The sequence below is a fragment of the Engystomops pustulosus genome, chromosome 8 (genome assembly GCF_040894005.1).
Source record: "Engystomops pustulosus chromosome 8, aEngPut4.maternal, whole genome shotgun sequence".
Classification (NCBI taxonomy): domain Eukaryota; kingdom Metazoa; phylum Chordata; class Amphibia; order Anura; family Leptodactylidae; genus Engystomops; species Engystomops pustulosus.
In genome coordinates this window covers 72017189-72031545 of record NC_092418.1, presented here as the reverse complement: position 1 = coordinate 72031545, position 14357 = coordinate 72017189, and the positions used below count along the sequence as shown (strand labels likewise).

Genomic DNA, 14357 nt, shown 5'->3' with positions numbered 1-14357 from the left:
GTGCAGAGACACAATGGGGTCCTGCAGCATACAGAGTGCCGCTTTACTGCGCTGGCACCCAGGCACTGCCAGGCTGCTAGGGACTCAGATGTGGCCATGAGTGGGCGCACCCGGCAGCTCTGGGCCCTGGCACATGGTGGGTTCTGGAGCTGGATGTGGTCACAGACATCTCAAGAGACCTCCCCATTCTTCTCTTCAATGCTGCTTACATTGATCTCTGCCTTACATGCACCAAGGGTCTACTCAGGATAACTAAATAACACATTATCTAATTCAATGTTATTAACAAAAATACAGCATTTCACAGATATAATTCCAACCTGTTTCTAATCAGTCCTGGTGTTTACAATTTTGGTTTCCCCAGGATCTGACCATAAATCTTTCAATATGCTGGGGCAAGGCAGATTCTTCTTATGAATATCTTCTGTTGTCTGCACAATGCAGTGTGAGCTCTGCCCCTCCTCCTGCATTACAATACAAGCTCACACACAGACACTTCCTGCCAGCAAGCAGCAGTGTGCAGAGTCTTATTCTACAAGCTGCAGATAAGATAAGGTCTTTATCCAGGGGAGGGAGGCATAGCATAGCTGACTCTGTGTGTGTTATAGCCGAGATGTAGCAGAGCTGATGTGTATCATTGCATGTTATATCCATCTCATAGATCTCATCATGTCTCATTTCTGATCTGTCTCATCTCTCTTTTTCTATGTATCAGATTCTAGTAGACTGTTCAGAAGCTTAATGAAAATGTAGATAAACCTTGTACCCCGGTAATCTAAGCACATTGTCAGCAAACAGAATCTTATAGCACAGAGGGATCATGAAGTGCCTGCTTAGAGAGTCCCCTCCACACTCTGAAGTAAAGGGGTTAAAAAGTATCTTTATTGTATAAAACATCACTAGGGGATTGTAATTTCATGGGCAAACACCTTTAGCTGTTTCTGGATTTCCATGCAACTGTACGCAAATGTATGCACTGACTGCACCTATACCTAACCAATAGTACTTGTATAGATGTCATAGCAGTGGGTAAGTTCAAACAGCTACATCTTCTGAACTGTGGCACCTAGAAACACAGGGTCACTTGGTCCCCTTTAATATTCCTCCAGGACTGTGTTTCTAGGTCCGCAGAATTGGATACATACACTTTAATTTGCAATTAGTTTTAAATACAGACCCCACTCTTGACTGTAACTTCGACAGTAGATATCTCCAGTTCTGTGGCACCTAGAAAATTACACCAGAACTGTGTATCAAGGTGCCATGGTTCAGTAGATAAAGTCGTTTGAAGTGTGCCCCCCTCTAGCTTGTTAGCTAAAGGCAGAATTTAGAAGTAGCTGCAAAAAGACAGAGCTGCCAGTTTGAAGTACATGCACACTTTACTGAAGTTCTGTAAGGGTGAGGTATTGATGACATACATATTTTAATCATATTTTCTTAAAGGTTTATTCAATTATACTGTTTATTAAAAACCTTTTATGTAATAAATGATGAAAAAGCATATTTTTAGTTAATGCGATAAACATAAAAGGGGCACAACGGTCACTTGGTCATAAAAGGGTTAAACAGCCATCCCAATTCCAGTCTAAAAACATGGTGTAATTTCATGACTGCACAACACACTTTATCACTTACTTTCTGTGTTTAGTTTCACCCAATAAAAGGTAAGTATTAATAGACTTTAAAGAAAATCTACCACCAAAATCCATTATGATAAACAAGGGACTTACTCATAGATTAGGCACCATCACTGTGGTAATCTTCTTGTATTTGTTATCAATGATCTCCTTCCTTCGAAAATTAACTTTTACAACTATGCTAATGAGCCAGAAGGGCTCTGGGATGGGTTACCAGAATCCCTCCCTGCTAGATTCACAGGCTGTTACAATGAGTAGAGCATGTCTCACCCAACCCCTGCTCTCCCCACCGTCCTCTGCAAGTTTAATCTAGCAGCAACAGGGAGACCTGCTCTGCTCATTGTAACAGCCTGTGAAGCTGTAGCTATGAAGGGCTCTGGAAACACTCACCAGAGTGCTTCAGCTTTCTTAGCAAAACATTAAAAGTTTATTTTAGAAGGAAGGAGGCCATGGATGACAAATATGATATTACCACAGTCACGGTGCCTGTATCTATGAGTGTGTGGCCCTGGTTTATCATACTTGATTTTTATGGTAGATTTCCTTTAAGGAAGAGTTGCCATTGACCACCACACTTCTGCTTGAGGAATAATGGTGATTGAAGGAAAAGTAGTAGCAAATAAATACAAACATAATTGTAGTACAGTATTTTAATATTTGGTTTGTGGTGGTATTGCAGCTCATCTGCATACAGATGAATGAAGCTAAGTTGCCATACTATACACATACCATGGTCAGATGAGTCTTGCAGTCACGTATATTTTTTTTCTCTCACCTACAGTTAATAGGCAATGAGAGCAAGAGGGAGCTGATATTCCGAGGAGAACGCATTACTTGGTTTTCTCCAGCAAGTCTCTCAGAGCTACTAAACTTAAAAGTACAATACCCAAAAGCTCCACTTGTTGTTGGGAACACTGCAGTAGGTAAGCACAAATTTCACCAAATATGAAGGTTAATCCTTTAAAATAAAACTAGATGTAGATTGGAAAATAGACCATGGTTTCCCCTCTATTCTGCACTTTCTGGGATAGATGATATTCCTATGTAGGGTATTGTCATCTCTGCTGCTAATAGACTGTTCTGGTGATGGTGGCTTCAGAGATGACAAAAACAGGGCAGCATAGAATCTGTGAGGTAAGTAAGGTATTATATAATCTAAACTGTTCTATATAGCCAACATATTTCACAGTCAGTTCCTTAAATGGGCAGAGTAGGGTAGTTACCCTTCAAAATAAAAGGCACAGCTCTTGATAACTATTGCATGCAGTAGACATTACTGTTTTTATATGCAATGCCCAAAAAGTTTATTCAAGGGAATCCTTTGATTTAGTTCCCGTTGCTGGCAATTTGTTCTGTTTGCCTTCTTTTTTCTATTGAGTTCATCCTCCTTCCATGACATTTGATGAAGTGAATCCTGCTCTGTGCTTCCAGAGGTCACCAAAGTCCTTTAGTGTTTTCGTTGTAATATCACGTAATGACAGTGAGCACCACTTTACAGTTACATTTTGAGCTGTTCTCCATAAATGCTTGAGAAAAACATTGTTATGCTTTATTTTATTCTTATATCCCTTTATTATGATTTAACAGGCTCTGCCGTTAAGATTGGGGTGGAGTTATAAATAGTGGTGCACCATGCAGTTGCTACAGGCGGAGATGTACAATGAGAAGGAGATTCAGTCTGCATTCCTCAACTTGTATCTAAATACCCTGGCCTAGACAAAGTGGTTTCAAATAACATCCCAAACCCTAGTTAAGTGGGTACTGAATCTATTTAAACCCCTTTAAATTTCTCACTCTGTGTTTGATTGCAGCCAATGGATAAGATCAAAAAATTGTTTTTTGCTCATTAATGTACACTCTGCACCCCAACTTGACAGAAAAAAAACTGATATGTATATATTTTTGCTAATTTATTAAACAATAAAACTGAAATATCATTTGGTCATAAGTATTAAGACCCTTTGCTGTGACACTCATATTTAACTTACATTCTGTCTATTTCATTCTGATCCTCCTTGAGATGGTTCTAATCCTTCATTGGATTCCAGCTGTGTTCAATTAAACTAATTAGACATGATTAGGAAGAGTAAACACCTGTCTATATAAGAGTTCACAGCTCAGGGTGCTCTCACGGGTGGCAGGAATGCATGCTTTTTCAAATGCCTCAGAACAGCTGAGAAGAGATTTGCCTGATAACACAACTGTTAACATCTACAAAACGCATGTGTTAACGCAATGATAACACATGGGGTAACATAACTTTAAGAAACATATTCGTTAATGCATACGATTGTTAACGCTATGCTAACAGCTATGTAATCAGGCAAATCTCCTCTTCTTAGCTGTTCTGATGCGTTTGGAAATGCATGTGTTACTGCCAACAGTGACACATGGTGGTGGCAGCATCAGGCTTTGGGGGTATTTTTTAGCTGCAGGATGACAGGATGACTGGTTGCAATTGAAGGAAAGATAAATGTGGCCACGTACAGAGATATCCTGGATGAAAACCTTTTCTGGAGTGCTTTGGACCTCAGACTGGGCCGAATGTTCACCTTCCAACAAGACAATGATCCCAAGCACCCAGCTGAAGTATCAAAATAACTTTAGAACAACTCTGTGATCATTCCTGACTGGACCAGCCAGGGCCCTGACCTAAATTCAGCATCTCTGGAGATTCTTGAAAATGTCTGTCCACCAACTTTCACCATCCAACCTGAGGAAACTGAGAAGATCTGCAAGGAAGAGGCAGAGGATCCCCACATCCAGATGTGAAAAACTGTTTGCATCATTCCCAAAAAGACTCATGGTGGTACTAGATCAAAAGGTGCTTCTACTCAATACTGAGTAAAGGGGCTAAATACTTATGACCATGTAATATTTCTTGTTTAATAAATTAGCAAAAATATACATTAGTGAGCAAAAACTTTTTTGATCTTACCAATTGGACGCAATGAAACAATGAATGAAAAATGTATTTTGCAATAAATACTTTCCATATCCACTGTAAATACTCATGTGCAGCAGTACCTCATCTAAGCCTGATGTTCCTTTTTGAAACTTATAAATAAAAAAACTCTAGGAAATAGTGGGAAATTTGTATTTCTTAGTTTACTTTGGGGCTCTGGACAACTCCACAATGAGCCCCTTTGGCACTGTATTACCTACAATCATAAAAAGTTTTGGCCACATGAGCAAAACTAAATGGACAAACACATCTCTGTGGTAGTACACATCCCTGTGTAGCTAGGAAGATATTTACTTACAATGTACTTTTTTCTCTTTTTTTATTTAGGACCAGAAATGAAATTTAGAGGAGTATTCCATCCAGTAATTATATTTCCTGCAAGAATCGTGGAGCTTCACATTGTGACTGAGAGTGATACAGGTAAGGTGACACATGCGTCCTACATGCAGCATGCATGCAGTAATGTTATTTCCGTGTGGCAGTGTAAATCAGCCGTCTTTATATTGTAGGAATAACAGTGGGAGCAGCCTGCAGTCTGACAGTACTGAAGGACACACTAAGTAATGCTGTTTCCCGCCTGCCAGAGGAGAAGACCAAGCTTTACCATGCCCTCTTACAGCAACTGGGAACTCTGGGAGGAGCGCAGATTAGGAACACAGCTGTAAGTGGACAAAAGGTTATTTGTGTCATAAAATATAATGTTACCGTGCTATTGCTCAGCCTAAATATCTACTATTATTTTCAGTCTTTGGGAGGAAACATCATTAGCCGGTCTACAACTTCCGATCTAAACCCAGTTCTGGCTGCCGGAGGCTGCGTACTGAATCTAGCATCCAAAGGTGTTTTATGATATGAAAGTCTATTGTTTTGTTCGTTTCATAATTTAGGAATTAAATCATATCTTTTAACAGTTGCGCTCTCAGGCATGTCTGATAAATGTTCCCAATAATCTAGATGGTTTAAAAAATCAGGCATTCAATTATTGAAGAATGTTTTCTTTCTTAGCCCTGAAAATAGGGCCCAAAGGTAGTTATCCATATGGTTAGCAAGCTAGTATAAACTTCATAGATTTTTCATCTAAAATCTATAATTATATTGTGCCTTAAACAAATATATAAACTACTTCTTTTTACCAGATGGGACCAGACAAGTTCCTTTGGATGAGTCTTTTTTTTCAACATCAGGCACCTCTTTCCCTAAACCTGAAGAAATCTTGGTGTCAGTGCATATACCATTTTCTACAAAGGTTTGTTCAATATAATTCTGATGAAGCTGCATTTTTAACTACTGCTAATGTAAATAACTAGTTGTACATCCTTGCATATGGTGTCTTTACCATTTTAAATTATTTTGTGCTTTCTCATACGTAGCTGGTTACTAACATCTGCATTTTTAGTGACGTATTTCAATATCACTGTCACCTAATCTCCCACAAAGGGTTCACTGTGATCAGGGGCGCACCTGCCATGAAGCGGGTTGAGAAACTCGCCTCAAGCGGCGGGCCTCCTGCTGTCAGAGGGGGTGGCACCAAGCTCCCGCCCACCGTCGGCCAGCATCAAGCTCCTGCCCCCCGCCATCCGGCATCAAGCTCTTGCCCCCTTGCTGGCCAGCATCAAGCTACCGCTCCGATCCCCACCCTCCGCCGGCATCAAGCTCCCGCCCCCACTCTGAGCCCTCCGCCGGCATCAAGCTCCCACCCCTGCCCCTGATCTCCGCCGTTATCAAACTCCCGCCCCCGATCTCCGCCGTTATCAAGCTCCCGCCTCCGATCTCCGCAATCCGATGGCATCAAGCTCCCGCCCCCAACCTCCGCCGGCATCAAGCTCTGGCTGGCTCCAACATTGCCCCCCGCATACCTCTGCTCACCTTCGCTTTCCACCCTTCCGCTGACGTCTCCTGCATCGAGCCCCCGCCGGCCAACATCAAACTCCCATCGGCAGGCACGAATCTCCTGCCCTCCCTGCTCCAGGTGTTTTATACTACATGGTGGTGCGCTGTATGCATTTTGCATTGCTTTATTTTCACACCAAACCAATATGATGGATCTGGTCCTGAGACTCCCCGATATATTACATATATTGGGGGGGGGGGGGGCGTCTCTCTATGGCTCGCCTCAGGCAGCAGACAGGCTTGGTTCACCCCTGACTGTGATCCATTCATTATTTTTAATACAATAATATACAACTATCTGGTTTTATTAGGGGGATCATGTGTTGGCCATTAGACAAGCTCAACGTAGAGAAAATGCTTTGCCCATTGTCGTTGCTGGAATGAAAGTTCACTTTGAGGAAAGCAGCGACATCATTAAAGGTCTCCGCTTATTTTATGGAGGATTGGGAGCAACAACTGTGAGTGCAAAGGAAACTAGTCAACGGCTGGTCGGAAAGTAAGTCCCAGTTATAAAAGCAACTTATTTTTAATAATCAGGTGTACATCAGATGTGCTGGTTGGATTTTACAGACCTATTTATATGTTACATCATGAATATAATGCTTATATTGGTGTGTTCATATCTCAGGCACTGGAATGAAGACATGTTAAGTGAAGCATGCAAGCTGATATTGGAGGAGATTCCTCTAAATCCGTCTGCTCCTGGTGGAATGGTGGAATATAAGAGAACATTAATAGTCAGCTTCCTGTTCAAGTTGTACCTGGAGGTGCTGCAGGCACTGAACTCATTGGTAGGATTTTATTGTCTTACTGTATATACTTTCATGGAAAATATTTGATTCTGACTTAGTTCATGATGTTATTTACAGGCTTCTGACAATCGAGACATAAGTGCTCTTAAGAAATTCGATACAACATCGTCTACACATATTCAGACTTACCAGGTAAAGATCTGTGAGTTATAAGGGGGCATATTTAGTTACATACATAAGTATAAAGATAATGCTGGGTAAGGGTTAAGCAATTACCTTCCCATTTTCTATTATGCTCAATACAGAGTAATTTTCTTATTGTAGATGGATTATAGATATCATATTCTCATGAACTAATCCTCTGGCAGTGTACCAGTTATATTGTCTACATTACATGTAAATAATTAATCATAAGAATGAATCCATTAGCATATAGAGTTTGGATATAAATATTTTATTTTTTTAATTGTTATATCAGACAATATTGAAAATACTGTATAATGGAATTACAAAGAGCGTAAGTGAAGAATTACTGAGATTTCTTTAAAAAATGTTATGTTTTGTATGTTTATTGTTACTTTCAGTCTTACTAGTTGATTATAAAATTACATTGATCGGTAAGTGATTGCAATATGAATTTGGTGAATATAAAAATCCATTTACTTTCTACCAGAATGTACCTGAAGACCAGCCTGATCATGATCCTGTTGGACGACCTATTATGCATAGGTCTGGAATCAAACAAGCCACTGGGGAAGCCATTTACACAGATGACATGCCTCCTGTAGATGGGGAACTGTATTTGAGATTTGTTACCAGCTCCAGAACACATGCAAAAATTGTGTAAGTGAAAAAGATTTTGGTTTTGTATAAATTTCATTATGAAGACTCTGTTGGGACCACACCATGAATGTGAATCCATGTAGCTTCATATAATGATAAAGGGAAGTAGACCACGGATTCTATATCCTGTATCTGTTAATGTTATAATGTATAAATGTTTTACAGCACAGTGGCAAGGGTGGAGTGTAGCAACATGGGGAAGGCTCATAGCAAATACATTTCAATTCCATAGCAATAAATTTCAATTTACTCCAACGTACTTAGATTTTTTTTTTAACCTACAGATCTATAGACTTTACAGAGGCTCTAGCCATGCCGGGTGTAGTGGACATTATAACATCATACGATTTTCCTGGCACCAGTGACTGCACACTTGATGATGGAACCGTGCACCTATTAGCACAGGGAAAGGTAAAATACAATAAAGATTTAAAGTGACGGCTAGAGGAAAATGACTTGTGCAATGGATTCATACAGCTATAAATATAGTTATTATTTAGTTTCGTAAGAACTGAAGAGGATGCATTCCCTGGACTTTACATTTGAATTACATGTTACAAGTCATTAGAACTTGTTACATTTACTCTATTTTTTTTTCAACCTTGAAGGTAATGTGCGTGGGTCAGCTTATCTGTGCAGTATTGGCGAACACACCAGGACAAGCAAAGAAGGCAGCGGCCAAAGTCAATATTGTCTATGAGAATTTGGAACCGGTTATTCTGACAATTGAGGTTTGGTATAGTCGTTCAGGATATGAATAATAGATTTGCTCTTTTAGGGTCTGCAACTATCACTAACAGTTCGGGGGGGGGGGGGGTAATATTCGTTCACAGTAAATTATGGGTTGGGGGTTCTGGACAGTTGCTCCGTTTCTTCAAAACCGATAGTAAGAGTTTGTTCAGAAAACCAGAGTAATGGGATACCAATCCGGATGCCCATGAAATGTTCCAGCAAGCCATAGAAACTTATAGCTCCCTGTCCTCTGCCCACATTTCACTGGTCATATTAGGGCTGTAAGATAGGGGTTTTTATCATGGCACACATGGCGTCTCAAGTTCATCTTGGAAACCAGTAACTAAATATTTAAATTACAAAACTGGGAAATATAAGGCGTTATAGTATTGACTTGTATTGAGGTGTATAGAGATTTCCTATGTAGTTCCAGAAGCCTCTTTCTAAGCTTATCCCTCTATATAATTCCTCTGTGATCTTGCTTCAGCCATATAAATTCAAGGGTATTCCAGGAATAAGCGTAATTCAAGGGGGTCATTAAAATCTAAGGTGTGAATTTGTCTCTATGGAGGAGACACAGGACAGACAGACAGGTCTCTAACTGTCCATGAGCAATCAACTTCACTGGGCCTTATGATAGAATTCAGGAATATAAGATTAAGGTCCTGACAGGGATATTGCACATGCACAGATAGAGATCACATGACCTCCCAACTGCAGCCATCTTATGGTCAGTAATGTCTGACTGATGAGGTAAAGGACAGAAGGCTTCACTTTAAATATCAAGAAATCAGTGCTGAACTTTTAATAGATGTATCTTAGTAAATAACCTTATAATACGCTCCCCACAAATTTTACAAAAAACATGAGGCGAAGCTTACTTTAATCGTAGCTTTAAAGTGTAACCGTCATTTCAAAAAACTTTTAATATGTTGTTGGGCAGGTAATTTTAAGCCCTTTTGCAATTGGATTAGTTACCCGAATCCTGCTCCTTCCCCTTGTATTCTGCAGACTTCCCCTAGATGGCAGTGACTGCTCAGATAGCTGTTACTATGGACATTCCCTCTTCAGAACAGAAGACACGCCCCCTCCCCCTCACTGCACACAGCTGATCACCTCATGGCTCAGTGCTGCAGCACTCATGTGTCACTGCCCCAGCACTGTCATGTGCAGGGAGAAGCTAATGTAATAACCAAACACCTTCATCTTCTCTCTCCTCAGCTTTCCCTATGCAACACCCTCGCCGATGCAATGGCGAGGGAGTGTTTGCGAATACGTCCCACCTGCATGTAATCACATCAAACTACATGGTCCTGATAGGACATAGGGATATTGCAGTGGTGAATCCTGCCTGGCAAGGCAGAGGTTAAGTATTTTGTATGATGCAAGATGCTATTGTCCAATGATTTGTGTTACATCCTGCCCTTTGTAAGCTGAGATGTGATTGGAGGAGCAGCCACCACCTGACCAAAGGGAGGTAATAAAACCCCCTGGCCAGGAATGTTCTGGGGAACTCTGAGAGAAGTCTCTCCCAGAAGAGGAGAAGATCTTGTAGGCTTAGAGATCAGTGAGTGAGTGAGAAATCTCTGTCTAACCCATACCAGAGCAGGAAGAGCCTATCCCCTGCCTCTGAAGAGTGGAGTATTAGACTAGAGTTAGTGTAGTGAGGAAAAGGGGTATCATCTTACCTTTAAAGGTGATACCTGAAGCCCCACAGGACAAGCTGAAGCTTCCTACCAGGACACAGCTGCCTCCCAGCCTGCCCTCTACATCCAGGCTGGTGAACTATCTCCTGAGGCTCCCTCCAACTCACATCTCAGCACTCCATCTACCTGTTAAAGGCACGTTGCTGCGGTTCCTGCCGTTTCAAATAAAGAACTGTAAGTTGTTTTCTTCAACTTCTGTCTCCGTCTGGTCCCTGCTAATACGGCTGCCTTCATCACCGGCACCCTGTCCATCACACAGAGACTCACACTCGGGACATTAAGGGGTTGCCCCAGGGAAATCCGCTATAGCAGCCTCTCCCTCATCATTTCTTGCCAACACCACCCTGCTGGAGACCTGCCAGGCTGTAGGACAGCCCTCCGGTTCCCCCGTACCAAGCACCGTGACAGTAGCGTGCTTAGGCCGCAACCGCCAGCCACTCCGGTACCGCGGGCCCCGGCTGTCTCCAGGCCGCACCTCAAAGGGCTAGGCCCCGGTGGGGGATGTTGCAAGTGGCGTCATGAACAGGATTGATACTTCTGTGCCTTATCACGGCATTAAAGACTTTCCTTTATTAAAAAAAAGACTGTGCTGCCTAACCCTGCTGCCATCCGGGTTTAGGCCCAAGTATTTGTGTGCTTCTGGATTGAACTGTGTTAATGCTGCCACGTGCTGTCGAGCGCCGCTCCAGCACTCAAGAGGTTAATCCTTGCAAGAACTGTACCAGCTCTGCTACATCCGGCGCTGCCGCACCTGAAGATTTTACCTCAGAAACTGTGGCGCAGCAAATAATTCAAGCCCGCCAAAACCTTCACTGGCGGGAAACCCAGATGACTCACCAAACTCCGCCCACGCGCGAATGGCGCGAACCCCGCCTCCTGTGGCACAGGAAAAATTAGAGCCCGCCACTGCTCTTGGCGGGAAGGACTTGGACTCCTCCCTCTGGCGAAAAGCGGACTTCCTGCCCCGCCTCAACGAAACGCGAGAACTCGAGTGGATTTTGGACAGTGAGGACAGCATCATGTGGGGTCCTCCGCCCTTCCCTCCTGTGGAGCGTCCTGAGTTCTTTGAAGTGCTGGAGACCATGGTGGTGGTCTCTGCGCAGCCGGTCCGGAGGCCCTTTGCTGGGCACCGGCTGCATCGAGGACTGACCCGAGCATTCGTCACCCGGAGGTATGTCCAGACGGTGACGGAGTACCAGGTCCCACGCGGGCGGTTCCTCGTACCTATCCCGGTTACCATTCCGGTACCGCAGGCCCACGTGGAGGCGCCACGTGGGGAGGCCCCGACTCCTGTTGAGCCAGCGCCTGGGCCTACCGCTGCTGTGCCACCTGCTCCGAGGCCTACTGTCCCTGCTGTTCGGCCTGCTAGCCCTGCTGTGACGGTTCCTGATCCTCCGGCTGCTCCCGCTCCTGTTCCGGCACCTGCCCGACCATCACGGAGATCCGAGCCTGCACCGGAGCCACGAGCCCCAGCACCGGCACCTCCGCAGCCTCGAGGTCGAGGTGAGGCCGCCCGCCAGCGACTCCGGGACGCTGTCTCGGAGCAGCGACGCCGCGAGAAGGAGGCCCAACGCTACCTGGCCGGCCGGTCTACAGCTGGAGCCTGGGTGGAAAAGAACCGCACCACCGGCATGGTCCGGTTCTTCGATAAGCAGCGTGGCTATGGCTTCGCCACCCAGGACTACACCGGACGGGAAGTATTTATACCCCGCCGGTCGGTCAAGAGGCCTGATCTGCCGGAGAGCCAGCACAACCTGAAGCCAGGCGAGTGCATTGAATTCTCCCTGCAAGAGGGGCCCCGAGGACCCTGGGCGGCTGGTGTGATCCGGATCCCCGACTCCGATGAGGACCGCTACCCACCGTATGACGACTGGTATGAGGACGACGAGTGGCCGGAATCCCCGAACACCTCTTCTTCCTCGGCTGCGAGTCCCCGGGCGGTGACCCACGTGAATGCCCCATCCACGGTAATCGTGAGTACGGGTCCCATTGCCATCCCTGGGCCGGGCATGATCCAGGGCGCCACCCCCACCGTTTCCCCTGCCAGGAGTATTGCCAGGTCCCGCGGCTCTTCTGTGGGAGAAGACATCCCGGCTAGCGAACCTTGTCCGGAGGTTCCGTCTAGACCCACATCTCCCCTTGCCGGTTACCAATGGGGTGATGACCTGGCCCCGGAAGAACCAGAGCTGGAGGGAGCTGCGGCGCTGCCGCAGGTCCCAGTCTATTTATTTCTGGACCCCTCCGTGGTCCCTGGCTCAGTTGAGCCCCCGGCTGGAACAGCCGACACCCCGGGCGATAGCGCTCCTCCCCCTGAAGGTCCGGAGGATGTTGCTGCACCTGCAGTACCCGCTACTGCCACCGGGTGTCCCCAGCCGGCACCTACTCCCGCTGAGGATGCACAGGATTCCCTACTGACTTTGGATCCTGTCTCTGCTGAACCCAGCGATGCAGAGTAACCCCTGAAGGGCTATAGCCCACTTCAGGTACTGTGTACATATTGTATATTTCTGTCCTTTCCCCATAGAGCCAGAGACTTTCCTGAGACTCTTACCCTTATTTATCTCAGTCAAGAGATTATACACTGCCCTGTGCTATGATATACACTGCCCTTCCTCTGCCACAGCAGAGTGCACTTTTCCCCACATCAAGGGCTGTACCCAGAAGATGGACTTTGTTACTAGAGACCTTCTGAGAGACTTTTGCCAACCTCACGGAAAAGTTGCTACTTAATTTATTATCATTTTGCACTTAATGCCTTCCTTTTTAGGTATGGACATTCTGCTTGCACTCTTTATGCCTTTTCTTTGCAGGAAAAGAGACATTTGCTATCTTGCTACCCTGAGTAGCCGATCTACCTCTGTAACGTTTGTAACGTTCAAGATGTGTACCCATTGGGCTCCTAAGCCAATGTGAATTTACCTGTTTGCACACTGTCATTTATGTCAGTAGTCTGCATTAACCCTTTCATAGGCTTTACAGGTTGTAGTGTGGCTGTGTCGGACCGTCTTTTTGTAAAACACTGACCGCTACCTTATCCCTCAAACCGAGGTTTGCACGTGGGGGTAGTCCGTAAACTGCGGGTCCTACGGGGACCGGGGGTGTTACGGAGTTAACACCTGGATGCCACCCATACATGGGTAAGGTTTTCAGTCAGGAGGTACTCGTGTCACATATGCCAATGTAATGCATATACACACACTATATAATTGCCGCCAGGGAAGAAGTGTTGATACAACAAATATACAGGCCTTGGTGCAAGGAGTGGATTACAGGACATGATACCACACCTTTCCTACTGTACAGTTCGGTTTAATGGCGTCAGCGACCAACTGTCATACAGCTACATGTTTTTGTCTCAGTCCGACACCAACCCAGGTGCCTGTCTCCAGGACCATGGGCGGTTTGTCCCTACACCTCACATAGCCTGCACTTCCCAGAAGTGCCCTTATCCACCTCTGCCCCCTCAAAACATCTGTAGTCGAGCCGAGGGCGGCTCTTTCAATTGCCCCCGGGGTATGCAACACCCTCGCCGATGCAATGGCGAGGGAGTGTTTGCGAATACGTCCCACCTGCATGTAATCACATCAAACTACATGGTCCTGATAGGACATAGGGATATTGCAGTGGTGAATCCTGCCTGGCAAGGCAGAGGTTAAGTATTTTGTATGATGCAAGATGCTATTGTCCAATGATTTGTGTTACATCCTGCCCTTTGTAATCTGAGATGTGATTGGAGGAGCAGCCACCACCTGACCAAAGGGAGGTAATAAAACCCCCTGGCCAGGAATGTTCTGGGGAACTCTGAGAGAAGTCTCTCCCAGAAGAGGAGAAG

The 14357-nt window shown here is 44.8% G+C and overlaps 1 protein-coding gene across 1 annotated transcript in view; it reads left to right on the top strand.

The window, feature by feature from the left end:
* LOC140075375 (aldehyde oxidase-like) overlaps positions 1 to 14357 on the top strand; it is a 48476-nt gene that overhangs the window by 13343 nt on the left and 20776 nt on the right. The window contains exons 9-19 of the mRNA XM_072121176.1: positions 2419 to 2560; positions 4930 to 5022; positions 5112 to 5263; positions 5348 to 5441; positions 5739 to 5848; positions 6804 to 6988; positions 7121 to 7283; positions 7362 to 7436; positions 7918 to 8087; positions 8372 to 8498; positions 8696 to 8818. Of these exons, the coding sequence (XP_071977277.1) occupies positions 2419 to 2560; positions 4930 to 5022; positions 5112 to 5263; positions 5348 to 5441; positions 5739 to 5848; positions 6804 to 6988; positions 7121 to 7283; positions 7362 to 7436; positions 7918 to 8087; positions 8372 to 8498; positions 8696 to 8818 (1434 nt within the window). The remainder of the gene's footprint in view (positions 1 to 2418; positions 2561 to 4929; positions 5023 to 5111; positions 5264 to 5347; positions 5442 to 5738; positions 5849 to 6803; positions 6989 to 7120; positions 7284 to 7361; positions 7437 to 7917; positions 8088 to 8371; positions 8499 to 8695; positions 8819 to 14357) is intronic.